The 27,159-nt window shown below is 45.9% G+C and overlaps 2 protein-coding genes across 6 annotated transcripts in view; one reads left to right on the top strand and one right to left on the bottom strand.

The window, feature by feature from the left end:
* Window positions 1–13,856, bottom strand: part of UBE3D (ubiquitin protein ligase E3D) — a 274,128-nt gene extending 260,272 nt beyond the window's left edge. The window contains exon 1 of one of the 2 annotated variants that reach the window (XM_088471808.1): window positions 13,573–13,852. In XM_088471808.1, coding sequence (XP_088327934.1) covers window positions 13,573–13,730 — 158 coding nt within the window. In that variant the 5' untranslated portion in view covers window positions 13,731–13,852. Of the gene's footprint in view, window positions 1–13,572 lie in introns of both variants that reach the window. The other variant, XM_088471802.1, reaches the window with a different exon arrangement.
* A 437-nt stretch (window positions 13,857–14,293) lies between these two features.
* The window catches only part of DOP1A (DOP1 leucine zipper like protein A), a 122,502-nt gene continuing 109,636 nt past the window's right edge, over window positions 14,294–27,159 (top strand). For 2 of the 4 annotated variants that reach the window (XM_088471772.1, XM_088471785.1), the window contains exons 1-2: window positions 14,305–14,393; window positions 21,271–21,461. In XM_088471772.1, the coding sequence (XP_088327898.1) occupies window positions 21,324–21,461 (138 nt within the window). In that variant the 5' untranslated portion in view covers window positions 14,305–14,393; window positions 21,271–21,323. Of the gene's footprint in view, window positions 14,394–14,847; window positions 14,931–21,270; window positions 21,462–27,159 lie in introns of those variants that run through there. The other 2 variants (XM_088471793.1, XM_088471777.1) reach the window with 2 other exon arrangements.

Genomic DNA, 27,159 nt, shown 5'->3' on the forward strand with positions numbered 1-27,159 from the left:
TTCATTTCAAAGCCATTGTGGTGGTGAATAGAGGCCAAAATATTAAAATTCTGTCAATGTCCCAATATTTATGGACCTGACTGTATATGCATTAAACATCGTTACTACATAATTTACTTTTTTCTTTTCAGGTAGCATCAGCGACAGGATCTTGTTTTGCTTTTTTCAGTTCACTACAGTGTTATTTATTTTATTTATCTAAATTTTTTTAAACCTACTCTTATCTTTGTTTTTACTCTGCTTTTATACTTTCATAATTGTTGTCATTTTTTATTTATATCTACTCAATTTTATCTTTTATTATTTTTCCATTATATTACTTACTCCACACACAAGTTTAGATCTGTTCATTAGCGCTTATTCACCAACTATACCATATTGATTTTATTAAAATAAACTGCTTCTAATTTGAGCGGGCTCATATAATTTTTTCAGCCTGTTTGATAGTTGAAGTAATCCAACAAGCAATCAAATGCTTGATGCTAACCAGCCTCTTTTATGGGCATCAAAGCACTAAAAGGCAGTCCCGTCTTATAGATAGCAGCAGTCCTATCCACACATATTCTGAGTGCTCTTACCACATCCAAAAAACAGAGAGTCGTCTCTGTATCAGGTGGATGCAACACTGGAACCACAATCTCCGGATTTAGATGAAATTGAAAAACACCTTAGGAACAAAGGAAGGCCAAGTGCGGAGAACTGCCCAGTCCATATGAAAAATGAAAAGGGGAAGCTAGCTGACAATGCTGCCAACTGAAACTGTGCGAGCTGTGGAGATTGCAAAAAAAAAAAGCAACTTTAACCACGTTAATTCCACCATTTCAAGTGGCTCAAAAGGAGCCCTTTGAAAAGAGCAGCCAAAACTAATTAAAGGTCCCATGGTGGGACGGGTGGAATAAAAGTTGGCTGGACATGCAATACTGCTTGCATAAAAGATGCCAGACGTCTTTGAAACAATATAGACAGGGCCGAAAACTGACCCCTTAGGTATGGAGATCTTACATCTAATGGTGTGAAACTAAGCGTTTCTGCTTCTCGATTTCGCTTACCTCGTGTACTTTCTTTCTTACAGGACGGATTGTCTTACAGGACAATCCATCCTGTAAGAAAGAAAGTACACGAGGTAAGCGAAATCGAGAAGCAGAAACGCTTAGTTTCACACCATTAGATGTAAGATCTCCATACCCTATAATAAATAATAGAAGTGGAACACTTAGGTGCCTGTAATATAGTCTGGCTAACGGCTGTAGAAAACCCCTTGGATCTCAAGAGACTGGTCTGCAAATGGAATTGCCTCAAATGCAGCTACCACAGTGATAGCGCTGAGCGACAAAATATGTGGATCCCAGCTACCCACCACTTTAAAAAAAATGGGGTCCTACCTGACTATTTCTGGGTCCCATCATAATCTTTGCTTTAGAGCTCCCCATATGCCCTTCAGATCTCCCCGTATGCCACCACACGCCTACATACCCCTAGAATGCCCATCTGATACCCCCAATTGTACTTAGAGGCCAGACTGCAGTCCCCATTGACAATAATGGGGACTGCAGTCTGCTGCAGTAGTTAGCCTTCTGTAGTAGATTTATGGGAAATCTTCTGCATAAGACTGTTCTTACATAAAATTATGCAGAAACTGTAGTTTCAGCATAATTTTATGAAAAACCCTTGAACCAATAAATACATTTTAAAAAATATACTAAAAAGATTTTGTTTTCTTACCTTTGAACAAAAAAGCTCAAGGCTTCTGCTCCTGACTGAGCGAGATGAGCTGGGTCTTCGGCTCCGCCTCCAACTGCCAGGATGGACGGCAGCATATGAAATTTCCTCCAGTTTTTTGAAGGGATACATTCCTATTGGCTGCAGCACACAGCATCTCAGCCAACTCAGGGGCCAGGGATTGGTCGCAGGGGACCCACCCATTCTGCAAAAGTGAGTCCCTGGTCCTCAATATCGGGTAAAATATGCGTTATAACGCGTATTTGCGATCACTGTACCATTTACCCTAGTAGCTGCATGCAGTGTAGAATGAACACCCTGTGAAGGCACAAAAGAGCTCATACCATGGGCTGCAATTCCTTGATCTTGTCCCTTGGCAGAAACAGTCGCTGACGTAAGGTATTGAAAAGAAGGCCCAAAACACCATCCTCTGTGCCAAATGTCATAACAACCTGCAAGTGAGCCTTTACAAGCTCTGCTGAAGGTGCCTTTATAAGCAATTCAGCCAGGTAGGGACTTACAATAATTCCTTGACGACGCAGTATAGCCACCATAGGTGACATCATTTTGGTAAATACAGTTGGCATGGTAGAAAGTCCGAAGAGCAGAGCCTGAAACAAAAAATGCAAGGGGACTACAGCAAAACGCAGCAGCTGGTGATCTTGTTCCCAAATTGGCACATGCAGATTTGTGATCTTTATATCGAGGGACACAAGAAAATCTCCGCCTTCCATAGGAGGCAATTACGGAACGGAACGACTCCATCTTGAAATTCCGCACTCTTAAATATGTGGGTTGAGCTTTTTTAAAAGAACCATCTGGCTTTCCTAATAGGAAAATATTTGAATAAAAGCCTAGCCCCTGATGATGCAGTGGAACAGGTATCACTACCCATGAAATTAAATGGATGTGAATTGCCCTCCTTAATGACCTTCTTCGAATTAGATCTCGAAAAAGAGGCGATACAATGAATTGATGGGGACGTGGGCCCTCCAGGTTCAATATGTAACCTCTGGATAGGTGAAGACGAGCAAATACACAAGTGTTTCGGGAGTCCCCCTGACAGAAGTCATTGGGAGGATCTGTCACCATTATAGAAGCCTGGATGGCGGGACCCCATGGCCATTCTCCCTCTCTACTGACATGCTCTGTGAACACCTGTCGCACTTCTGGTGGACAGAGGCTGGAACTTACCAGAGTACCGAAAGGGGCGATACCTAGGAGTTCTAGAGCAAGACGAAAGAACTAAGAGAAACTGACTTTTAGCGCCAGATGCCTGAGCAATAATGCGCTCCAGCTCTGGTCCAAATAAGGATTGACCCATAAAGGGAACTTCCTCCAAAACCTTTTTGAACTCGCTATCCGCTTGCCAAGACCATAACCAGAGTGTCCTTCTGGCCGGAAGAGATTAGACTGACACACCTGAAAGGAGAGAAATAGCATCCAAAGACACGACTCACATAAATTGAAGTCTGCTTCAGATTGTCTACCAGGGCTAGGAGATCTAAAGGGTCTGCACCTGAATAAATAGCCTCTGCTAATTGGACTGACCAAGCGTCTATGGCCTTGGTAGACCCAGGCCCCTGCCAATACATGGTGCAGGGTAGTACCTGTCTAAGAAAACAAGAATTTAAGTAAGGATTCACACTTACAGTCAGTAGAATCTTTTAAAAGCAGCCACAGTAGTTAGAAGAAACTTAGCCTTGGTCAAACAGACGATCAGGGCATCCACTGTTGGAAATACTTCCCATGGAGCCATATCCATCTTATAACCTGCTGGAAGCTTAAATCGTTTATCTGGTTTAGACCAAGTTTTGCCCAACACAGCTGAAAAATTTATAAATGAAAGAAAGGTTAAAACCAGTTTCTTTTTTCTTTTAAATAACCTTCCAGGAGCTGTTGAGCATAAGGCTACTCATCCTCGACTTTTAGGGTCTGGTGGATGGCCTGGAAAGGCTCAGTGACTTACAGGGGACAAAGGCCTTCATTCAGAGCCGCTCGCTATTTGCGGTTGTTCGTTTTCTAAAAAGGGGTGGCTATTCAAATGAACCGTTAGCACTTTGCGGTCTGTTCACGCCTCTAAGTCTGAACGAGCGAGCAAAACATGCGAACGTAAATTTTAAAAATACGCCCCCTGGCCGCTCGCACCATACGTCATGTCCGCTATTTATTAGATTAATCGAGTACATCGACCAGCGTATGAACTGCTCGCTATTCTTGTGGTTGGTTTTTTCAACCACTATTTTGCGAGCAGTTCTGAGTTAAAAAAAAACAAGTGACGTGGTCAATGACGCTGCTGGATTAATTATGCACTCCCTTAACACGCCCGTTTTGACCTTTAAGCACGCCTGCGATCGGATTTCCACTCCCCGTTTTCAAGCACCTTCCCCTGTTACCACCCACATACGCCTCATTCTGTCACTCAAATTAGCAGGCATTCGCTATTTTGCGAGCACATGAATTTCGGCCGCACTGACTGGTTCGCGCATGCGTATAACGATCCGTACGCATGTGCAGTTGGGCAAACATTGCTTGGAGCGAACGAGCTGCCGCTTACGAGTGGCTCTGAATCAGGCCCAAAGACCACAGGTGCACACTCTGAGTACTAAGAACAATAATAGTCAAAAAAAATCCTGATATACTCCATTTTGATTGTAGAGTTTAAGTGAGGTTCTTAGTACAAGTTTGGCCAAAATTGTGAACCCCATAAGATGGGTCCCTAACATCCCTAATACTAACACATTGGGCGGAATTCAATTGTCTTCGCGGCCCGCATCTCCCGTCTAAAGTGACAGGAGATCGCGGGCCGCTATGCAATTGTTCCAGATTTTCGTGCTGATCGCGCCCAAAGCCGTGTAAAGCAGCTAAACCCGACCAAAGTGCTGGGCGCGATCGCAAAAAGTGATGTTTGGGCGCCCAAACATGTCACTTTTCGCACATTTCAGCTCTCATTCCCCAGGGGCTGCGAGCTGAAATGTAGCGCTGGTAGCTGATGGTGCCCGACAGGAGCAAGAATTGAATAGCTCCGTCGGGCGCGATGGGGGCAGGAATCAGTTGAATTCCGCCCATTATGTCAATTTATCCAGGACTTACCTCTCATAATGCCCATTCTAATATGTAGATAGCAATGCAGGAACCTGTGCAGATGATTAAAAGCACCTAAGGGCAGATGGGTGGGGTGCAAATACCAAGTAGAAGGAGACTCAACCTTCAAGTGTATAAAATACACAAATATTATGGAAAGGGGGCGGGGGCTTGGACTGCACACCCTAATTTTAAACACAATAAGATGTGCTACCATGCCGAGACTTGTAGTAAAATACAGGGGACAAAGGCCCCGTTTCAGAGGCGCTCGCTATTTGCAAGTGCTCGCTCTGAATCAGGGCGGGCCGTTTTGTTTTTTTTATTCACCCACAGCGTAAGCGAGCGGCCTGGCGATGGTGGCGATTATCGCGACCATCGGGCTTGCGACGAGACCCTTGTGGTAGGGTCTCGTCCACCGCAAGCCCCAGTGAACTTCCTGCTCTAATACAGCAGTGTGCACCTGTGTTCATTGTCCCCTGTATTGTATTACAAGTCTCAGCATGGTAGCACCTCTTATGTTTAAAGCTCAGTAACTCCCAGACTATCGGGAGAACTAAAAAAGAAAGATGTAACAATCGGCGCCAATTAATACTCCTTACTACAGAACAGAGTTGTTTGCTGCTTTCAAAGAAAGGGAATTACTCAGTCCCCACAAATACAAACTACAAAAAACGAAAAATAGAACGTGCTGCCACACAGTTCTTAATATAGAAAAAATATTTTAATGTATTCATTATTTTCTTAGTAAAGAGATATTGCCAGCTATTTTAGAACGTATTATTGATATTGATCAATATTTATAAACGGGTATATATACACAGCAGTAATTAAAACAAATTTATGAGAATTACAAAAAAATATTAGTTATTTGTATTATTGTATACCTTCATTTAAAAACCCACCTAAACTCATGCGGCCATATGTATCCCTTATTCTGATGAAAGAAACACCCCTAGCATACTTTAACTTCTGGGGATTGGTCACAGCTTTGTTAAATATAACCACAATTTTTATTGCAACTTTGTTTCACAATGATTAGTATTTTTACCCTAGTTGTTTCTTAAGTAGCAATATGACAAGAAACGGATCCTCGTGCGTCAGTTTGTTTTGACACTCGGCTGTTTTATATACAGTAGGTCCTTTCAAAACAGGAGATTTGAAGGTGGAAAAAAATCAAGTCCTTAGTATCCAATAGCTTGTACTCTCACAACACGTATTTCTCCTTCTGATCTAAACAGCACTGTTAAGGGACCTGTCCATTAGAAGATCTTTCTCTATGATGAAAGACAAAAGATTTATCCCTTGAAAATTCCTGGGGCTGCGGTGACAGATATCGGTCATGTACATGACAGATTTTTACGAACGACGAACGATATTGCATGACATCATTCAGGGAGTGGATTTTTTTTAATGTTTCTATTAATTTTCATTAAAAATATCGTTCGTCGTTTACCGCTTATAAACTGACAGATATTTCTAATATCTGTCAGCGATAAGCGATAATTGACCAACATGTTGGAGAGACGAAAGACACAATTTGTTGGCCGCGGGAGTGCGCATCTGTCATCGTTCAGGGCCTATCCATGACAGATAAATTGAACGACTGAACGATATATTGTTCATTGTTCAAATTTATCTGCTAATGGATAGGCCCTTTATACAGCTGTCCTTATTTTAATTAGATCTGGGGAGATACATTATAACCTCATAAGGCTACTTATATTACACCAGTCAGACAGATTTTCTAGCTGTTTCCAAACGTCTCCTGTAACAGTTTACCAGCATTTAACTCCACATTAAAATTTTAAACATAGCTTTTTAGGCTAATTAAAACCAATGGAGACTCACAGTCATAGGAAGTCAATCCTGCTAACAAACGAGTCCTTAATATAAGTGGGAAGCAGCCGCAAAGTGCATAACGCAAAACACACAGAGGATACGCTGCCGACAGTGAGGAGAGGGGAGAGAGAATATATAAGTGGCACAATATACCAACTATCCTATTTGCCATTAAAATACCAGCTGGCCGTATTTCACGTCTCTGGGACTCCCTATCCTCCCCAGATGATCTTCATGTCTGCCATACTTACCCTTCTATCTGGGTCTGCGTCCTCCTTAGGGTTATCCTCGGTGACACGTTGTTTATCTAGCTTCTATCTGGTGTGTACTCATATACTTTATACCCATGTCCCTTTAACAAATGATGGTTGGGATAATTTTCTTGTTCCATATGTCTTGCTAGTCTATTCATTATTCCATTTATATATATATATATATATATATATATATATATATATATATGCCAACTATTACTCCATAGAATGAATTCTCTAGTATAATGCTGGTCTGATCTAATTTAATAAGTGCACTAGCCTGGGTTTTAGACCCTCATCCGTCATATTGTTTTTCAATGTGATTTTTAGTTATTAGAATTTTGATAATATTATGTACATATATCTTGTTTATTATCTGATTATTCAATTCCATATTTTTGGTCTACACATGGATAGCTAATCATATATAATTTATTTTTCAATACATACTATACAATTAACGTTGACATATTTTTTATTAAATTATTCCATTTAACTTTACTTCGAGCTATATGGTGGTCAGTGGCGGTTCTAGGGGTGGGCTAACAGGGCCGTCGCCCAGAGCGCCGGCCCCTAGAGGGCGCCACTGAGTCCCGAGAATGTAAAAATAAAATAAAAAATATCCCACAAGAAATATATAGAATATAAAATATCAGCGGGCACCTGTCCCACCTCCCTGCAGCGACAGCTGAAAGCCAGAGCTCACTCCTGAGCTCCGGCTCCCGCAGAGAGCACTATGGGAGGGACGTCATGACATCTCTCCCATAGATCCGTAGTGGAGCCATGGTCGGACTGCTGTGGGCATTGTATAAGCGGCACTACTGCTGTGGGCATTATATTAGGGGCACTACTACTGTGGGCATTGTATTAAGGGCACTATTACTGTGGGCCTTGTGCATAAGGGGCACTAATTTGGGTCATAACATGAATAAGGGACTACTGTTTGGTGTAATCTGAATTGGGGATAATGTATTATAAAGGGAATTACTGTGTGTGGCACAGTGTATTATACAGGGCATTACTGCGTGTGGCATAATGTGTTATGCAGGACATTACTGCGTGTGGCATAATGTGTTATACAGGGCATTACTGCATGTGGCATAATGTATTATAAAGGGCATTACTGTGTAAGACACTGTGTAAGGCGCATTACTGCACATGGCAACTATTCGCCACGAGGGGAGAGCTGGGGGTATTCCGCAAGAACACGCCCCCTTTCCAGAAGCGCTTGCAGCACGCGCAGAGGAACGCCATCTAAAAAAAGTTTTTTCTGGGAGGGATGGGGGAGGGCAGTGGCTCCGAAAGGAGCCCGTCCCTGCGATGTGCCTTGATTGCTACCAAGGCTGCTGCGAATGTGCAGTCACACTGACTGCACATGTGCGTCCGCCATTGATGGGGAGGATCCCGGGGGAACCCTCTGCCGGCTAATTATGCGACGTATAGCCCATAGGCTACAGCGGCTAACGCCATTTGGGGGCAAATCTTTTGTTTATTTATATTGCGGCTGTGGATTTAAAACACCCAGAGCTAAACCCATTGTAAAGGTGTGCAATAGCTTTTTAAGCAGCAGACTTCTAGTACACTTACACTGCTTTTATACAGAAATTCCGGGTCTGACCCGGAGGTTGGAACAGGGTTCCAATCCGGATCAGACGCGGAAATTTCCCCCGGCGCCAACCCAGGATATTTCTGAGTTGGCGCCGTTCACACCGAAGCCAGGTTTTCAGCGGCTTTTCCAGCGTTGAAGTGGACGTCATCTCCAAGCGCTACTGAAGCCGGCCAATCGGCAGGCATGCGGCACGATCCAGGTCACCGATGACCCGGGTGGCGCCGTTTACACTGCAGGATTTCACAGGTTAATCCCGTGTTAAACCCTGCAAGTTACCTGGGTTGGATAGACGGGTAACTCCACCCGGGACTCCAACCCTGTCCCTTTTTACACTAAGGAGCTACCCGGGTTAACCCTGCAATAACCCGGGTTATAGCTCTGGTGTTAAAAGAGGTATTATAGCATGTAGCCGATCATCACCTCTAGCAGACCATTTGCCATTGAGCACTACATGCCCACCAATATTCAGACACCCCAGTGACCTGCCAGGGCTAGGAGGTGCAGGAAAGGCACTGTCCTGGCAACGGACACACAATGGTGGAGCCAGGCACAGAAAAACTAAGTCCGCACAGACGGGCACACAACTCACACAGCATGAACGTGAATGGTGTGACTGCATGAGACAGCTGCAGCAGGAGCCTGCCAAAAGAAGAGTAGATAAAGTGAGGGTGGCACGTAACTGGGGTCACTGTGTAACAATGTGATCTTAGGGGTACTACAAAGTGGCATCCATCTACGTTGTGTGCAGATCCGACGTGGGCTGAGAACATTCCACCACCGACACCACATCGGACGCACATCTACTCCTCGAGTACGTCCTGGGCTGCACAGATTCTGGATCAATATTCTCTCTAAAACAGCCTCTAATACTGTGGTGCTGCGATTGGGAATACAGCCGCATTCGCTGACACACCCTGGAACTCCCATAACATGCCCACGGTCCAGCTTCTTTTTGCAAACACTTTTATCCACCTGCCTGACTCCACCCAGGAACGCCCATGGCTTGCAGCGGTATAATCAGGACCTTGCAATCACGGAGACATTGCGAACTACAGCTTGAACGTGTCCAGTAAGACATTCCACTGCATTTTACTAATGCGCAGTAGAAAGAAAAAAAATCGCTCAACTGCACAAACATTGGTACTACCTCCATCTCTGAATCAGGCCTACAGAAGGGAAGGAGAAGTCACATGTGTATCCATTCAGTCTCTAATTAGCCAACTAATACCTGGAAGGCATATACTTCCCTGCTATGTCAGTGTTCTCCCCAGAAAATGTTTTCAGCCGGGTGGTATCAAGAAGTAGCCGGGTGGTATCAAGAAGTAGCCGGGTGGGGCCTTCACAATAATAAAATGTTTTAAACCTGACCTTATAATGATTTAAACTTGAAATAACATTTTCATATATTAATTCTCCTCTTATTAGAGGCCCAGTTGTCTGATTATGACAAGCTGCAAAGTCTGTAGGATCTGGTCCTTTTTATACAGTTCCCAGCTACTGTCGCCTCTTGCAGGCTCCCAAAGTGCTGGGTGGTGCACCCGCAAAAAACAGCCTGGGGAGAACACTGCCCGCCCTTACCATTCCAGCCCGACAGGTCTCAGGCTGCTCCCCCTCTGGCTCTCAGTCAAAGGTGCCCATTATGCAGTGCCCCCTGTAGTTATCCCCATATGCAATGCCCACTGTATTTGTGCCCTTTATACAGTGCCCCCTATAGTTTTCCCCTTTATACATTGCCCCCTGTAGTTTTCCCCTTTATGCATTGCCTCCCCTAGTTTTGTTTTGCCCCTTATGCAATGCCCCCTGTATTTGTGCCCTTTATGCATTGCCCCGTGTAGTTTTCCCCTTTATACATTGCCCCCTGTAGTTTTCCCCTTTATACATTGCCCCCTGTAGTTTTGTTTTGCCCCTTATGCAGTGCCCCCAGACTGGCCCCTTATGCAGTGCCCCCAGACTGGCCCCTTATGCAGTGCCCCCAGACTGGCCCCTTATGCAGTGCCCCCAGACTGGTCCCAGCCCAGCCCCAGCCCAGAACTTACCTTAATATGCTGCTCGGCGCTCCCACTCCCGCTGCCTCGCTCTGACTGGATCTAACTAGATCCAGCAGGTGCGCAGGGCAGGCTCCTGACGTTGCAGGTGACGTCATAACGTCACCCGCGCAGTGCATCACTGGGAACGCTTGCCTCTTGCTTCTTTAGCCTCCGGTCTCTTCAGAGTCCAGTGTTCTACAGCAGGAGCGCGGAGGGTGTCTGGGAATGCGTCAGGGGTGGGGGGGGGGGGGGGGGAGTGCCGTCCGGTAGGCTATTTCTGCCAGGCGATGCGCCCGTAGAAAACAGCCTGGGGAGAACACTTTATGTCTTCTCAGTCATCTGACTACGGATGTTGAAAATGTTACAAAATGTAACGCAAGAGCCATTTATCCATACTGTACGTGCAAAAGTACTAAATGGAAATTGACTTCCGACACCATGATGAAGAAAGTGGATGGTTTATTGCTATTTCTACTAAGGGGGCCACAGTGCACTGATGATCCTGGCAGCAAGCTGCTTCTTATTCACAAGCAGACATCTGACTGTAAAGGTGCGTATCCACTTATAGACATGCAAACGAGAGCACAATTACGACATTGCAATCATGCTGTCGTTTGTATGTCTAGTGATGTGCCTAAACTGAACGTTCACTTGTTCAGTCCAGCCACATTCATCATCCCCGTACATGCTGAACCTGATGGGATCGTAAGGTTGACCAGCATGTATGGGCGATGATAGATGGCAAAAACGACCAGCGGGCATGCGGATCGCTGGTCATTTTTGTCATTTACATGCCCGAATTGCGGGCGATTGCACGGTAACGATGTCGTTATCGTGCAATCGCCTGTCAAAATCGCCTAGTGCACAGGTTTTCAAACTCGGTCCTCAGGACCCCAAACAGTGCATGTTTTCCATGTCTCCCCACAGAATCACAAGTGAAATAATTATGTCCACCTGTGGATCTTTTAAAATGTGTCAGTGAGTAATGAATACACCTGTGCACCTGCTGGGTGGCATGGAAAACGTGACCTGTGTGGGGTCCTGAGGACAGAGTTTGAGAACCACTGGCCTAGTGGATACACTGTTTAAGAAGCAGTTCCTGGCGGGATCACTATTGCCAGAGGATTCCCCTAGGAGTCTTGGAACAACATCATCATTGGATCCACTCTGACCTCTTATGGCACACATCCACTTGCAGACCACAAAACGACCGCACGATTACGACATTGTAATCGTGCAGTCATTTGACAGTCCGTGCTGTGCCTACACTGAACGAGCAGTCATTCAGTGTAGGCACATCAATCATCCCCTAACATGCTCAACCTGACGTTATCGTCAGGTTGTTCAGTATGTTTGCCCGATGATATATGTCTAAAACGACCAGCGGGAGCGCGCATCGCTGGTCGCTTTAGACATTTAAATGAACGATTTAGTTATCGTTCATTTTAATCGTGTGTGCCTTTACTGTGCTACCTGAATATCTGTAATTCCTGACATTTAAGCTGGCCACACACTAGACCACAGGTTCTCAAACTCGGTCCTCAGGACCCCAAACGGTGCATGTTTTGCAGGTCTCCACACTGAATCAAGTGAAATAATTAGCTTCACCTGTGGACCATTTAAAATATGTCAGTGAGTAATGAATACACCTGTGCACCTGCTGGGTGACCTGCAAAACGTGACCTATGTGGGGGTCCTGAGGACAGAGTTTGAGAACCACTGCACTAGACCAATTTACATCCAACTAGTTGATTGGTTGGAATGAAAATCTGGTAAGATATGAAAGCAAATGACAATCAGCAATTTGCACCCAAACACCGGAAAATGGACAAAAACTGTTGTTTGAACAATTTGTTTAGATCAAACATTTAACAAACTTGTCTGAACCACCATTTTCATCTGTTTTCTGGCATTTAGGAGCAAATTGCTGATCATCATACCTTACCAGATTTTCATTCCAACCAATCAACTAGCTGGCCAGATAATCTTTAGATGTGTGGCCAGCTTTATTGTACTCTAAAGCACAGGTTCTCAAACACAGTCCTCAGGACCCCAAACAGTTCATGTTTTCCAGGTCTCAAAGAATCACAAGTGAAATAATTAGCTCCACCTGTGGATCTCTTAAAATGTGTCAGTGAGTAATGACTACACCTGTGCATCTGCTGGGTAACCTGGAAAATGTGACCTGTATGGTGTCCTGAGAACTGAGTTTGAGAACCACTGCCCTAAAATGTTTATTGTATTTAAAGCCAAATTTGGATGTGGTCTGCACCTAAATGATCAAATCCATTTCCATGCGTTTGCTTTGCGGCAAGTTTAAGTTTCACTAGGTCAGTGGTTCTCAGGACCTCAAACAGGTCACGTTTTCCAGGTCGCCCAGCAGGTGCACAGGTGTATTCATTACTCACTGACACATTTTAAAAGATTCACAGGTGGAGCTCATTATTTCACTTGTGATTTAGGAGTAAACTTACTAAAATGAGAGTTGTTAGAAGTGAGGTTGTTGCCCATAGCAACTAATCAGATTTTAGCTATTATCTTCTAGATAGGTGCTAGTTAAATGTTAAGTAGAATCTGATTGGTTGCTATAGGTAACATCCACTTCTAAAACCTCACACTTTAGTAAATATACCCCTCTGTGAGGAGACCTGGAAAACATGAACTGTTTGGGGTCCTGAGGACCGAGTTTGAGAACATGTGCACTATCCTTGGCAAGATAAACCCTTTCTAGTACAAATTAGACAACTACAGCAAGCGTCTGGCACATGGTCTGCACTACTGCACATGTAATATAATTTTACCCAATATTTAGTACAAGAGAAGCAGTAATACAAATTAGGAAACTGCTTGACTTAGAAACTTCCAGCAGAATACCACATTACCTCACATACTGGAAACATAGGCACGTTACATGCCTCGATTCATGCGGTCAATTAATTTAAATTATTTGGAACTAACTAGAGCAGGATGATGGCTGCAGTCTATAATGGGCAAAGCATCGATTTCCACTAAGTATATAAAGATTAAAAACCAAATTTACCCCAACATCAGACTGGCACTCTGCATGTTCTTCCTGATCTCAAGCCGCACGGTGGATCCCATGCCCAGTGCTGCCGTGCGGTACCTGCTGCTAGCGCTGCCCGCTGGCGTGTACAGGAAGCCCTCTGTCCGGTGCAGTGTGCCAGCAGCGATCTGCATCCTCCTCACTGCTCCATACAGCGCTCCCTACCGACACCTCACACACACTCAGCGCTCTGTGACATCATCCCTACGTCACAGTCACACACAGGACTATTGTTCGCGTAATAACCTGGCTGCAGCTGTCAGTGTCCTCTGTGCCCGCACACACAGCCGGGATCCTGGTCACTGACTATATGGATGCTATACGGTTACTGGCATTAGGAAAGACGGGTATACTGTCACACGATCAGAAGTTACTTCCCATGAAGCTGGCCGGTCTGCACGGAGCAGCATGGCATATTTGCAGTGGCATACAATGTAAACTGTGAAGAAGTAATGAATAAAACAATTGACATACTTATTTTCATGTAGCACATAAAAAAAATAATCACTAAACCAAAATTAAGCACCTTTCACACAAACCGTGTCTAGCTCAGGTCACTCGCAGCGTTGTCACAGTCACACCGTCGCGGTTCTTGAAAAAAAATAATCGATTTATAAAACCGTGTATGGGCAATTTTCCAGTATCAAATATGGCCATCCAGGGAAATCATTTCCTGTCGCAGTCTCAGAATGTCACTCGTGCGCCTTCCACCCCTGGCTTGTTTGGTGGTGGTGGTATCCCGTTGCATGCCGGGAGCTGTCAGCCGGGCAGTGAGCGCGGCTCTGCAGTCTGTACAGGTGAGAGCAAGATCCCCGGTTAGACGGGAGCGGGCGCTGCTGCTGTGCGGGTTGTAGGGGTGGCGGGAAGCACAGGAGGCTGCGGTAGTGGCAGCTAGGCACTGTCCTCCTCCTGTCAGGTCACTCGGATCGGGCGGCCCGAATACAGGGTCAATTAGATCTGCGGGTCAGACTCAGACAATCCCAAACAGAGGAGGCGTTTGTAGATCATGCTCCATACATGTGACATGCGCTGACGTCACACCCGGCCACATCCAGCCTGGGATAAGCTTGACCTCAGGGACTGGCAGCCAGAGTACACTGCTACACACTCGCAAATACTTATACACATGGAGCACTGTAGATGTGTCACAGTGTGAGGCCAGGGCTAGGTGTGGAATAGTGCACACAACTGGCAGGAGGACATACTATAGACAGGTAGCATATAATACAGGTTACATAGCAGAAACCACTTGTTATGTACAATATTTACTGCTGTGGTTCCTGTTCACGATAACAGATTACACGACAGCCACACAGGTAGCACCATAATATGGGGTATGTATCATGTGGTGTGGTAATTATGTGCCAGACTGGTGTGTAGGTTAATGACAGAATGGTTGCTATAGACCATTTTTCCTTCTGTCTTCAAAAATGATTCCAGTTCGTGGTCAGGAATTATAATGGTTGTAAACACAATATTGATTTTCCAAATAATATTCTGCTGCTTTGATGTATGGTTTAAAGTGTAGTCGGCAGAAATACAGTAGTTTGTATCTATGTATTTTATTCATTAGCAAAAATATCTGTAATCGAGATGTATTATTCATTGTGTTAGGTTTAACTAATTCCAGAAGCTAGGCACAAATGAAACCTTACATATACTATATTGTATGTACTGACCGGTTGCTAAGTGTTACAGCAAGCTCTTCCTGTGCATCAGCGTATAAAAATTGCTCCCAATGAATCTTGTAAATTGAAAAAGGTTGTTTTAACATTATGCTGTAAGAAAAGTAGCACACTGCATCAGTTTAAGTAAAATCACAAAACCACACTGCAATATTAATACAAATATACATATTAGAGGTTTTTGTCATCTTTGCTCTCCATGCAATCCTCCCCCCCCCCCCCAACCCTCCCTTAGTGGTGCCTAACTCTAACCTCCACTTCCCAGGGGTGCCTAATCCTCCCCCCTAGGGTTGCCTAACCTCCCTTCCCCACAAAACCTAACCTTCCCCCGCAGCTAACACTAAGGATACCCCGGATTTACCTAGTTCGGGTCGGCGTTGGTGTCGGTATTTCGACGCCTATCTTAAGTCCCTTCTCGGGTTTCGGATGCCGGTATTGAGACCGGCGGCTCTCATAACTACATCCCATTACCAAGCTCCTCGTAGAAGAATGTTATGAGAAAAGAATTTGGCACTAAGAACATACAATATAGTGGGATTGTTAGCGATCTTGAGCAATGGATTAATAATAATGTCGACATCCGCAATGTTGACTTACAATATCCGTGTAAATGTTTTGCATGGTGCATAATGTTGACACCCAATTTTAAGCCTAACCCTAATATTTCTATTGTAGACATTTTAACCATGTGAATATTATGGTGTCGATCTTTTGACTGTTGACATTGTGATTGTCGACAACATGACTGCATATCCATTTGTACATATTTGAATCTTCATAATGAAAAGCCATAGGGCCTAATTCAGTATGGATCGCAATTGCAATCGCAGCTGTGTAATCGCATGCAATGCAGCTGCAAAAATATGCTAATGCCTGCCACAGCTCCGTCAGCATAGAGATGCCCAGTACTGCTTGTTCACATCCAGAATACCTCGCAGCCCTGCGTATACTTCGGTACCATCGAGCACATCGGCCTGTCACGCACAATTACAGCAGGTTCGACCAGTCGCAGAAACTGCAAGTCTCGTTGCATGCAGTGAGTACTCATGTTGTGTTCTGTCAGATTCCCTTAAAAGTTTCACTTTGTCATTGTACTATCAGAAATTAGTTGAATGTTTTTGTCAAGTGCCAATGATGTAAATATTCTCAGGTTGTAGTTGGCATCCCGACGGTCAGGATGCTGACTCTTAGAATGCCGGCGCCAGAATCCCAACAGCAGTCAGAATCTTGGCACCAGGATCCCGATCACTGACATCCCGACGGTAAGGCTGGGTACACACCTGAACGATATTGGCCCGATTTGGCTAAATCGGAATGACAAATCGGGCATATCGTGCAGTGTGTATGCCCGATTTGCTCGCTCCCAAGGTTGCATGCAATATCGTGTGATTGGCCGTGCTGCACAGTCAATCCCACGATATCGCATGTGAGGCTGTACATATTAATGAAGGACAGAACAGTGATTGTTCCATCGTTCATTTAGTCTTTCAAGTGTGTACCGGAAATCATGCAATGCCCAGGGTGAAGGCAAATTGCCCTGATCATCAGCATAATTGCCGGTCGTTTAGATGTGTACCCAGCCTTAGGGTTAGTCACTGGGGGGAAGGTTAGAGGTAGGTTTAGGAGTAGAGAGTACTTACCTGCTGGTGTTGGTATTTCAAATCAGTCGGGATTCTAAGTGCAGGCATTGCGTGTGCCGGGATCCCTTACGCAACCCATATTATCATGTCCAAGCTGTCGGCAAAAGTTTAATGGCAAGATTTTCACTGAAAATTGGAGTTATGAGATAGAGACAGATATAATAGTTATGCTGGCCATACACTAGTGCTATTTCGGGCCGATTGCCCGATTGGCGACACATCATACGATGAATCTTGTGGAAATAGTGTAGTTTTTAAGGTAGGATACGATCCCATGCGTGCTTTCGCAGCTCTTAAAATGTATCGCATGATCAGATGTGGTCAGGGTTGATGCTTTGGCTGGGGGGGGCCCAGTGATGGTTCTGGAAAATACAGGGGGACCCTATGCATTTTTCCCCCTGTATTTCCAGAACCGGATCAGAGCCCAGTGCTGGTTGGGCAGAATACGGGGGACCCCTAAGTCGTTTGTACCCTGTATTTTGGCAACCAGCACTGGGTCACTAAAAGCACGGGGCTGGGGAAATGGAAATGGAAACACTTTTTTTTTTCCTCCACAAATGCACGGATGGTTCTCACTGAACCATCCCTGCATCTGTGTTTATTTTATTAAAGACAAATGCATGCATCACGGATCTTCCTGTAAGTGCATCAGTCTTTTTTTTTTAATTTTTTTTAACAATTCGTAAGATAAATCTTATCTTATGCTGGGCGTACTAGTGTATGGCCAGCATTAGTGTTTGATGTGCTGTAAGGTCTGCATTCAAACTTGATAACACCTTTATAAAACCTGGCTAAAGTTCTGCAACATGAATATTATTACACATTTTTTTCTTGAAGGATAACGCATTAAGCTATACAAGAATACTGATTCTTCTTTATCTGGAATACAGTGCTTCTCCCAATCTAATATGTCCTCGATGCAAAGCAGCGTCTTTGATCTCAAAATATAAAGCGGCACTAATATTAAGCGCAAAGCCTGTTGTGTTATGCGCTTAGGCCCTAATTCAGAGCCGGATCCTCTGACAGAGCACTCGCTCTGAATCAGGGCCATCCTTCTTGATTTTTAGAGCGCCATCCTGGCTGCTCGTATAGCTGTGGGTGACCAGGTGCAGAGGGGAGAAAGGGAAGGAGGTAGTGACAGGTGCAGAGGCGAGAGAGGGAAGGAGGTAGTGACAGGTGCAGAGGCGAGAGAGGGAAGGAGGTAGTGACAGGTGCAGAGGGGAGAAAGGGAAGGAGGTAGTGACAGGTGCAGAGGGGAGAGAGGGAAGGAGGTAGTGACAGGTGCAGAGGCGAGAGAGGGAAGGAGGTAGTGACAGGTGCAGAGGGGAGAAAGGGAAGGAGGTAGTGACAGGTGCAGAGGGGAGAAAGGGAAGGTGGTAGTGACAGGTGCAGAGGGGAGAGAGGGAAGGAGGTAGTGACAGGTGCAGAGGCGAGAGAGGGAAGGAGGTAGTGACAGGTGCAGAGGCGAGAGAGGGAAGGAGGTAGTGACAGGTGCAGAGGCGAGAGAGGGAAGGAGGTAGTGACAGGTGCAGAGGGGAGAGAGGTAAGGAGGTAGTGACAGGTGCAGAGGGGAGAGAGGGAAGGAGGTAGTGACAGGTGCAGAGGCGAGAGAGGGAAGGAGGTAGTGACAGGTGCAGAGGGGAGAAAGGGAAGGAAGTAGTGACAGGTCCAGAGAGGAGACAGGGAAGGAGGTAGTGACAGGTGCAGAGGGGAGAAAGGGAAGGAGGTAGTGACAGGTCCAGAGGCGAGACAGGGAAGGAGGTAGTGACAGGTGCAGAGGCGAGAAAGGGAAGGTGGTAGTGACAGGTGCAGAGGCTAGAAAGGGAAGGTGGTAGTGACAGAGGCGAGAAAGGGAAGGAGGTAGTGACAGGTACAAAGGGTTATAGATGAAAGGAAAGAAAGACGACACGCCCCCATTTTGCCTGGCCACACCCTAATGACACGTAGCCATGTCCCTCATGCAGTTTGGCCACACCCATTGTCCCATGTGCCTTCGGCACGAACGCAGATTGTATCTCCATACCCCCACTTCAAAATTTCCACTTCGACCACTGCTTACAAGTATAATACATTTAAAGCATGGCATTTCTTTTCCTGTACTGGGCCACTGGTTCTTTTATACTAGCACATACTGGTTTCAAACATAAGCTATCTACCTATATATCTTTATAGATAAGAGAACATGTGATCATTAAATGCTTAATTAACGTTTCTCCAAAGTCAGGGCAGTGGAATATTTGCATTATTAAATTGTGTGTTATAAGTGTAACAAAACCTACAACAATAATAAATAACTATAAGCCAATAACTTGCTTTCATGTAGAAATCGCTATTTAACTCTATGGTTACAGCCACAGAACCTGAGTAATTCAAGTGTCTCTTGATTAAAGGGATACTATAGCAACCCTAGCCTACACATGTAATTATAAAGATGTCATTACTTTGTTTACCATGTTTTGTATCTTTGCTCTGTACGGTATTGTGGGAATTCCTGTCACTTTATATATATATATATATATATATATATATATATATATAATGCTAATTATAACACTTTAAAATCTGTATATTGTTACCTTCATTTACATTTGCTACGATTGTCTTTTAAAATTCTCTGGACATTTAGACCAGCCCCTCCCAGTGACTTTACCACATCCATGTAACAATAACCTGAATAACCAGAGACTTACTCAGGCTGTAATTACCTTTTTTTTAAAAAAATCTCTTTATTTAGAATAGTTGACATAAAATACAGTATAGTAAAAATTCGCGCCCCCTTTGGTGCGAGACCCATAGCCACGGCTTGGCCGTCGCTATTCGGGTCTCGCGCATGTGCACTAGGGCACCATCGACCCGCTTGCGAGCGGGTCTGAATCAGGCCCTCTGTGTGTACCCAGCTTATGTGTTTGCGTTGTAGTAAATTTGCTGGGAGTATCTTTACTGGTAACCACCTAAATGAGTCACAAGTTAATTCAGTAAGTCTCCCTTATTTCCACAATGAAATAGATTAAATGTACACTGGACCTATTACATATAGTTCAGCTTGGATGCATTATTTTTGCCTTGCATGGATTTATTAGGGCTTCAGTGCAAGGGTGTCTTCCATGTTTTGGAGTTCCAATCAGGGAGTTATAGTACATATGCCAGTAGCCAATGCGTTAAACAGATTTCTGCCGACTCTTTTTCTGGGTACTGAAGGCAGGGCTGTGGGGTCGGTACACTAAACTTTCAACAACTTTTTTACTACAGCTCAATTCCAACTCCTTCCTACAGATGCGCCCAAGTTCATTGTGGCTAATCGTGCCACAAATGTGCGCATGCATCGCGCTATATGCTATGGCGTGTCCCCGATCGCGGGAATACTTCTCCATTCAGTCCTATGGATACGCGAATGCGCATCTCTGATCGCTGGAGTGCGCCTCCCATTCATTCCTATGGAGACGTAAATGTGCGTCACCGTTCGTGGGAGTCAGTCTCGTGTCACGCATGGCGCGATTCGCGGCGCTGCAGGCAAGGATGTATCTGGGCATATCTGTACATGGCAAATTAAAATTAGTGTATATTGGTAATAACAAATGTAGTAACATGGCAGCACAAATCAATTTTATAAACACGACATAGTGTTCACTCTAGGTGGCGCCGGACGGGGTGTGGCCAAGGAAAAGGGGGCGTGTCTTTATGACACATCCCCTTTTTTATATTCTTGTGGGCGTGCCCGGCACTTACGGACATGCCGGGCAGCCCCCAAGCGCTGCGGTCACTATGAATGGATGCAGGGTGCATGCCCGTAGGAGGGAACAGAACCTGCAGGCTGTTTCAATGGGGAGCTGCGTCTGAGCTCAAGTTGCTCTCTGCCCTTTAGAAATAGGGCAGGGCGCGGTGCCCCGCTGAAATAGCCTAGCGGGAACACTAACCACGTAAATGAACAGGCTGTGTAGATTGTCTGCACATAAAATATGTTTATTTTGTTAACATTTCTGAACAAGTAAACTTTGTTTTTACATTCCAATAAAAGTAATAGAGGGTAACCCAGCCTTGCTGACTCAGTGTATTGCTATGCAGCCCTGGCAGCTTCTGCTCCTGCTGTATGAAGCTGGAGTTGGCACATACTAAACTCCACAGCATTGCCGGAAGGGTTCCATCATTTGTAAACAGAAACCTGTTTCTATGCATTTCACCACATGGGGACTCATATTTACAGTATCTGGTGAAGAAGAGGACATTACAGGAAAACAAAATAACCTCCTTATTGCTCATTCTGGATATTTGTGTGATGTTTGTGGTCACTTTTGTGTCTCTCTAATACTTTGCAAGTGTGTATATAAACATCGGCTGCTTGATGTTTTCAGGTGATGGTTTCTGCTGAACATAGAGCTGGTCTCTAGTGGTACCTGGAGGGAGAATGAACACAGAAGAAGTGGAGTTACTGAGTGACTCCAAGTATAGAAATTATGTGGCAGCCGTGGACAAAGCATTGAAAAATTTTGAGTATTCAAGTGAGTGGGCTGATCTGATATCTGCACTTGGGAAGCTGAACAAGGTGAGTGTACGTTATTGAGTAGTGATGTGATGCTGGATACACACAACAAATGTAGAATTATGAACCAGAAACACGGATTTGTATTGCAAAATATTTAATATTAAGATAATAAAATCACATACTAAAATGACACGCCCCAGGGTCAGCGGTGCTTTTGGTGAGAATTTCCCCTTCAGTCTAGCAGTCAATCTTTACTAATCTACTCTCATCATTTTTAAACTTTCTTGTCTTGATGAATTAACTTGACCTCGTCTGTAACTATTTTGCTTCCCATACTTGTAAACTATTTTGGCTCCTAAATGGTGAATATTATATTAAGACAAATACCCACAGATGGTAAACAAGCTGAAGAAAGACTGAATAGTAGTAATAAGGGCAGATTCAAGCTCAGACTATACGCAAAAATGAGGAACATGGACTGCTAAGTTATCCCTATGACTAAAGGTGTGTGTATAAACAACCGCACAGGGTCTGTGCTAGCTAGACCCCGGGGGGTGCTCCCAGGACTGCAGCCGGGCTTACGGGGAAGGTAAGTGGAGCAGATCACTGTTGGCGGTGATCCGCCCATTGCAGTCTTTTGCCCTCCAGTCCCGGGGGAGAGATTGGGGGATGACGGCAGTGGAGCCAGGTCCGTACAACCTGCGCTTCCACAGATTCCCTGCGGTAGGGATCGACATAGATGGTCGATGTTTGCCGACATCTATGTTTTTCTTCCGATGTTAGTGTTTTTACCATTTAATGGCAGCATTCCGATGTTTGTTGTCATCGAATGGTAATCATTCAATTGTGTTTTGATATTGGCTTCTTTTCTTTAAAAACTAAAAGCTATGCCTCCCATGGCTGCTGTGTGCTGTGTCTCTGCCTCTGATAACCTTTCTGGCTCATGCTGCTGGGATCGTCGGAGGCTGTCCCTGCCCTGTTCACAGCCAGCTCCTCAGCGCGCCTTTCCACAGCGGTCTGGCTGGGCTGAGGTAGTGCTGTTCCTTCGACACGCCCCCTCTGGGATCTCTCTCAAGGCACAGTCGCAGATCTTCCTCAGCAGTGCGAAGCTTGGGTCTCCCTACATATCTCTCCCCAGGTGTGGTCAGTGTATGTAGCACTACAGCCTACCAGACGCTAAGTCTGTGTAGTTGAATAGTAGTGCCATTGAACAGGAGTTTTTCTCTGCATTGTATGAGACCTTATGCTAGCGCGATCTGTGTTTATTTCTTTTCACATCTGTCAGCCATATTTCTTTCCCTATGTTTTTCCCTCTCAAGCTCTTACAATTCCAGAGTTGTCAGGGTGTACATTTTACCTCACAGTTTTATTATATCTGTGTGGTGGGTCTCCTACAGGGAGCGCAGTATGTCTGGTAGTGATGATAATGTGCAAAACAGTGCTCCTGTCCTGTTGTCATGCCAAAAATGTAACGCACGAATAGGTGAGGGGGATATTGTACGTGAGGGCTTCTGTGCGAGATGTTATTCTCTTCCAGGACCCTCTACTGCCCCAGCCACCTCACAGGAGCCTCCTTGGGCGTGCTTTTCTCAGGAATTGACGACCATGGTGGAACGTTGGGCAGCTTCCCCCTGTGTTTTCGCAAGTGGAGTTCCCACTGTGGGCGGTTGTGCCCTTGCAGAACCTGTCTTCACAGGCAACGTCCGGACTTATAGGGTCTGATCCTCCAGGGACTGTGATACCAGCCCTGCAGGACATGCGGCAGGGAGATACGTCTCTCAGACTGGCTAAAATACCAGTGCCATCCTCTCACTCTACTCCGTATGATGACGAGGACATGACGTCAGATGACGGGGAGCTCCCTAAATCTGACTCCGAACCCTCTACACGAAAGGTGGAGCCTTAGTCAAAAGTTTATATTCCAGGTTTGATACGGGCGGTCCGTGCGGCCTTGGTTATAGATGAGGACGAACTTCCAGCTCCCCGGTCAAGACATGCCCTGTTTAAGCAGGTAAGGACTACCGTTGCATTATTTCCCATATCTGATCAGCTGGTAGATCACCTGGAGGTGGCAAGGAAAACTCTAGGAAAACGTTACCAGCCCCAAAGGCATCTGGCTTTTGCATATCCCTTTGCTGAGGATTACTTTACCAAATGGGAAACATCTCCTTCGGTGGATTCTCATGTGACAAGCTTAGTTAAGAGTGCCACTCTAAGGAAGACATGGATGGCATTAGTAAAGGATAGGAAGGCGGAGGTTTGTTTGAAATCCATGTATTCCCTCTCAGGGCCAGAGCTATGCAGTGCTGGGCGAACTCCTTGAAGGAGTCTTTTTCTACAGATGCTACCAGTGATCAGGTAACACTGGTAGACAATCTCAGGGATTCAGCCACTTACATTAATGAGGCTGCTTTGGATATCGGCCTCTCAACTTCCAGGATTTTGGCTGCTGCAATTTCAGCTCGCCGCTCCCTGTGGCTCTGCACTTGGAGAGCAGATGCGGATTCTAAGAAAGGGTTTGAGTGTTTACCTTATAATGGAGAGGTCTTGTTTGGTCCAGACTTGGACAAGATTGTGGATACATTGGCGGCGGCTAAGTCGGCATGTCTGCCTTCTGCTCCTGCTCCCTCTGGGTCTCGGACCTCGTATTTTCGGCCCTACAAGCTGCAAGGTAAGCCAAAAAGTCAGTACTTTCCTAGGCCGTCAGCCCCCAAAAAGGCTACCAGGCCCAAGAAGCAGGCTTGGAGTGCCAGATGTCCGGCTGCCAAGCCTTGATGACAAATCATCAGCCTGATGGGGCGGGCCTCCCCTTGGAGGATCCCAGGGTGGGAGGCCGACTTCTTCAGTTCGCCCAGTGCTGAGGTCAGACCACCACAGACTCTTGGGTAAGAGAAGTGGTCTCTCAAGGGTACACCCTCTCCTTTCGCAGAAGGCCTCCCTATAATTTCTTTTGCACAGGCCCTCTGTCGGACAAAGACAAGGCATTCCAAATCCAGAAAGCGGTACACTCCTTGCTCCAAACAGGGGTTATTGTGCCGGTCCCGTTGCCTCTGAGAGGAACAGGTTATTACTCCAATCTCTTTCTGGTTCAAAAACCGAACGGATCCTTTCGGCCGATCCTCAATCTCAAGTCCCTGAACAAATTTCTCAGGGTAGAAACCCTACGCTCTGTTATTCTGGCTATGGAACCTGGGGATTTTATGATGTCGCTGGATATTCAGGATGCTTACCTGCATATTCCAATTGCTGCGTCTCACCAGCGTTTTCTTAGGTTTGCTGTACTGCAGAAACATTTCCGGTTTCGGGCCCTGCCATTTGGCCTCTCAACTGCACCTCGTGTGTTTTCCAAGATTATGGCAGTAATCACAGCCCATCTGCGGTTGAAGGAGGTCCAGCTGTTACCCTACCTGGATGACCTGTTGCTGCTGGCCGGGTCTCCAGAAGTACTTCACCACAATCTACAGCTCACGATTTCGGAGCTCCAGAATCACGGGTGGTTGATAAATTGGACGAAGTCCTCCTTAACTCCGTCCCAGAGAATGCTCCATCTGGGAGCTCTGTTGGATTCACAACAACAAAGGATCTTTCTGACTGAAGAAAAGATCTCCATTTTGCAAACGCTGGTACGCAGTTGCCTCCACTGTCGCCGGGTGTCCATACACTCGGCGATGCAGTTGCTGTGCTCCATGGTCTCAACCTTTGACATGGTAGAGTATGCCCAGTTTCACTCCTGGCCTCTGCAGAAATTGATTCTAGCCAGGTGCGACAGATTACCCCATCGGATCAAGACACAGACAATGGTATTGCCCCCGATGGTGCTGCTGTCTCTCACTTGATGACTGCAGACAGGTCACCTCACCAAGGGGCGCCCCTTTTGGATCCTGGACTGGGTTCTCCTGACGACGGATGCCAGTCTCCGGGGTTGGGGGCGGTGACAGGTCCACACTCGTTTCAGGGTCGGTGGATGGCAGAGGAGTCTGCCCTACCAATCAACATATTGGAAATTCAGGTGGTCTTCAGGGCCCTCCAACAAGCCAGACTCATACTTCATGGCAAACCCGTGCAAATCCAGTCAGACAACTAGTCAGGCAGCTATGACAGAGGTGTCACGCATTCTGACATGGACAGCATCTCCCAGCTATATCGGCAGTGTTCATTCCAGGAGTTCTCAATTGGGAAGCGGACTTCCTCAGCCGTCACGACGTGCATCCAGGGGAATGGTCTCTTCACCAAGAAGTGTTTCAGCTCCTAGTGGACAAGTGGGACCTTCCACCTCCCGACACAATCACAAACTGCCAGTGTACGGGTCCAGAACAAGAGACGCCGAGGCTCTCCTGGCTCCTGGTAGACGCTCTGTCAGTCAAGTGGACCTTCCAGTTTGCGTACCTGTTTCCTCCAGTCCCCTTTCTTCCTCGAGTAATTCGGAACTTCAAACAAGGAGGCACTGTCCTGCTGGTGGCTCAAACGTGGCCCAGACGTCAGTGGTACTCAGATCTTCGGAGTCTCTCCATCTACACTCCGTTGCTGGACCTGTTGTCTCAAGATCCTTGCCTTTACCCGGACCTGAGTCATCTGTCTTTGACGGGGCTCTTGAGACATCCCTTTTAAGGTCCAAAGGTTTTTCCGGCTCTGTGGTTAATACCATGCTCAGAGCACGGAAACCAGCCTCTGCTAGCATTTGCCACAGGGTGTGGCATACCTACTTTGAATGGTGTTATGCCAGAGGTTATGATCCCCGGGTGTTTTGGAATTCCAGGGTTCTGGCTTTCCGGCAGGCGGGTTTGGATCTCGGTCACCGCCTTGCCTCACTAAAGGTGCATGTCTCTGCTCTGTCAGTGTGGTTCCAGCGAATGACTGCTCCTCTTCCTGATATCTGCACTTTCCTACAGGGGGTCCTTCGCATTCAGCCTCCCTTTGTCCCTCCTGTGGCGCCTTGGGATTTGGCTGTTGTCCTTAGGGCCCTCCGTTTGAACTCCTGGATTCAGTGGATCTCAAATGGCTTACAACTAAGACTGTGTTTTTGTGGCTATTGCTTATGGATTTCACAAGACGGGTTGGCCAGCCAATAAGCAGATTTTGGCTAGATGGCTTCGCCTGACAATTTCTGAGACATACACTCGGGAAGGCCTTCCAGTTCCGCCTTCTGTGACTGCTCATTCTACTCGGTCTGTAGGTCCTTCGTAGGCAGCTCGCTGCGGCTGTTCAAGTTTGTAAGGCGACCACTTCTGTCCAGACCTTTCTGAGGTATTATGCTTTTGATACCTTTGCCTTTTTTAGGATGCTTCCATTGGGCGGTGGATTCTCCTCTCTGCACAAGAGCGTCCCCACCCTTAAAGGGACTGCTTTGGGACATCCCCAAGGTATCCCTGTGGATCCCTATGGACCCTGAAGTAGAAAATGAGATCTGGCAAGAACTTCCCTTTATCTCTCTTTCTACAAAGTCCATAGGGTCTACAGGGCACCTACCCTGACGCACCTGTGCTTCAGTTGGGCTTCGCTCTGGTCACCGTTTTTCCGTCTTCTACTGTGTGAGAATGTGATTCTTGGGTGTTCCAGACATTCTCTCTTTTCTCCTCCACCAGCCTTTGGCCTGCTACGTAACTGAGGTGCCTCTGGCCCGGGGCTTTGTATAGGTAGGAGGTCCAGTGCATCCTGGGACAAAATTTTTAACTGCGTGGTGCCCAGATGACTCCTGCGTCGCCCATACCCCCAAGTTATTCCTGTGGGCCCTATTGACTTCGTACAAAGAGAAATAATA

The sequence above is a fragment of the Taudactylus pleione genome, unplaced genomic scaffold (genome assembly GCF_031769625.1).
Source record: "Taudactylus pleione unplaced genomic scaffold, aTauple2 ptg000015l, whole genome shotgun sequence".
NCBI classification, from domain to species: Eukaryota; Metazoa; Chordata; class Amphibia; order Anura; family Myobatrachidae; genus Taudactylus; species Taudactylus pleione.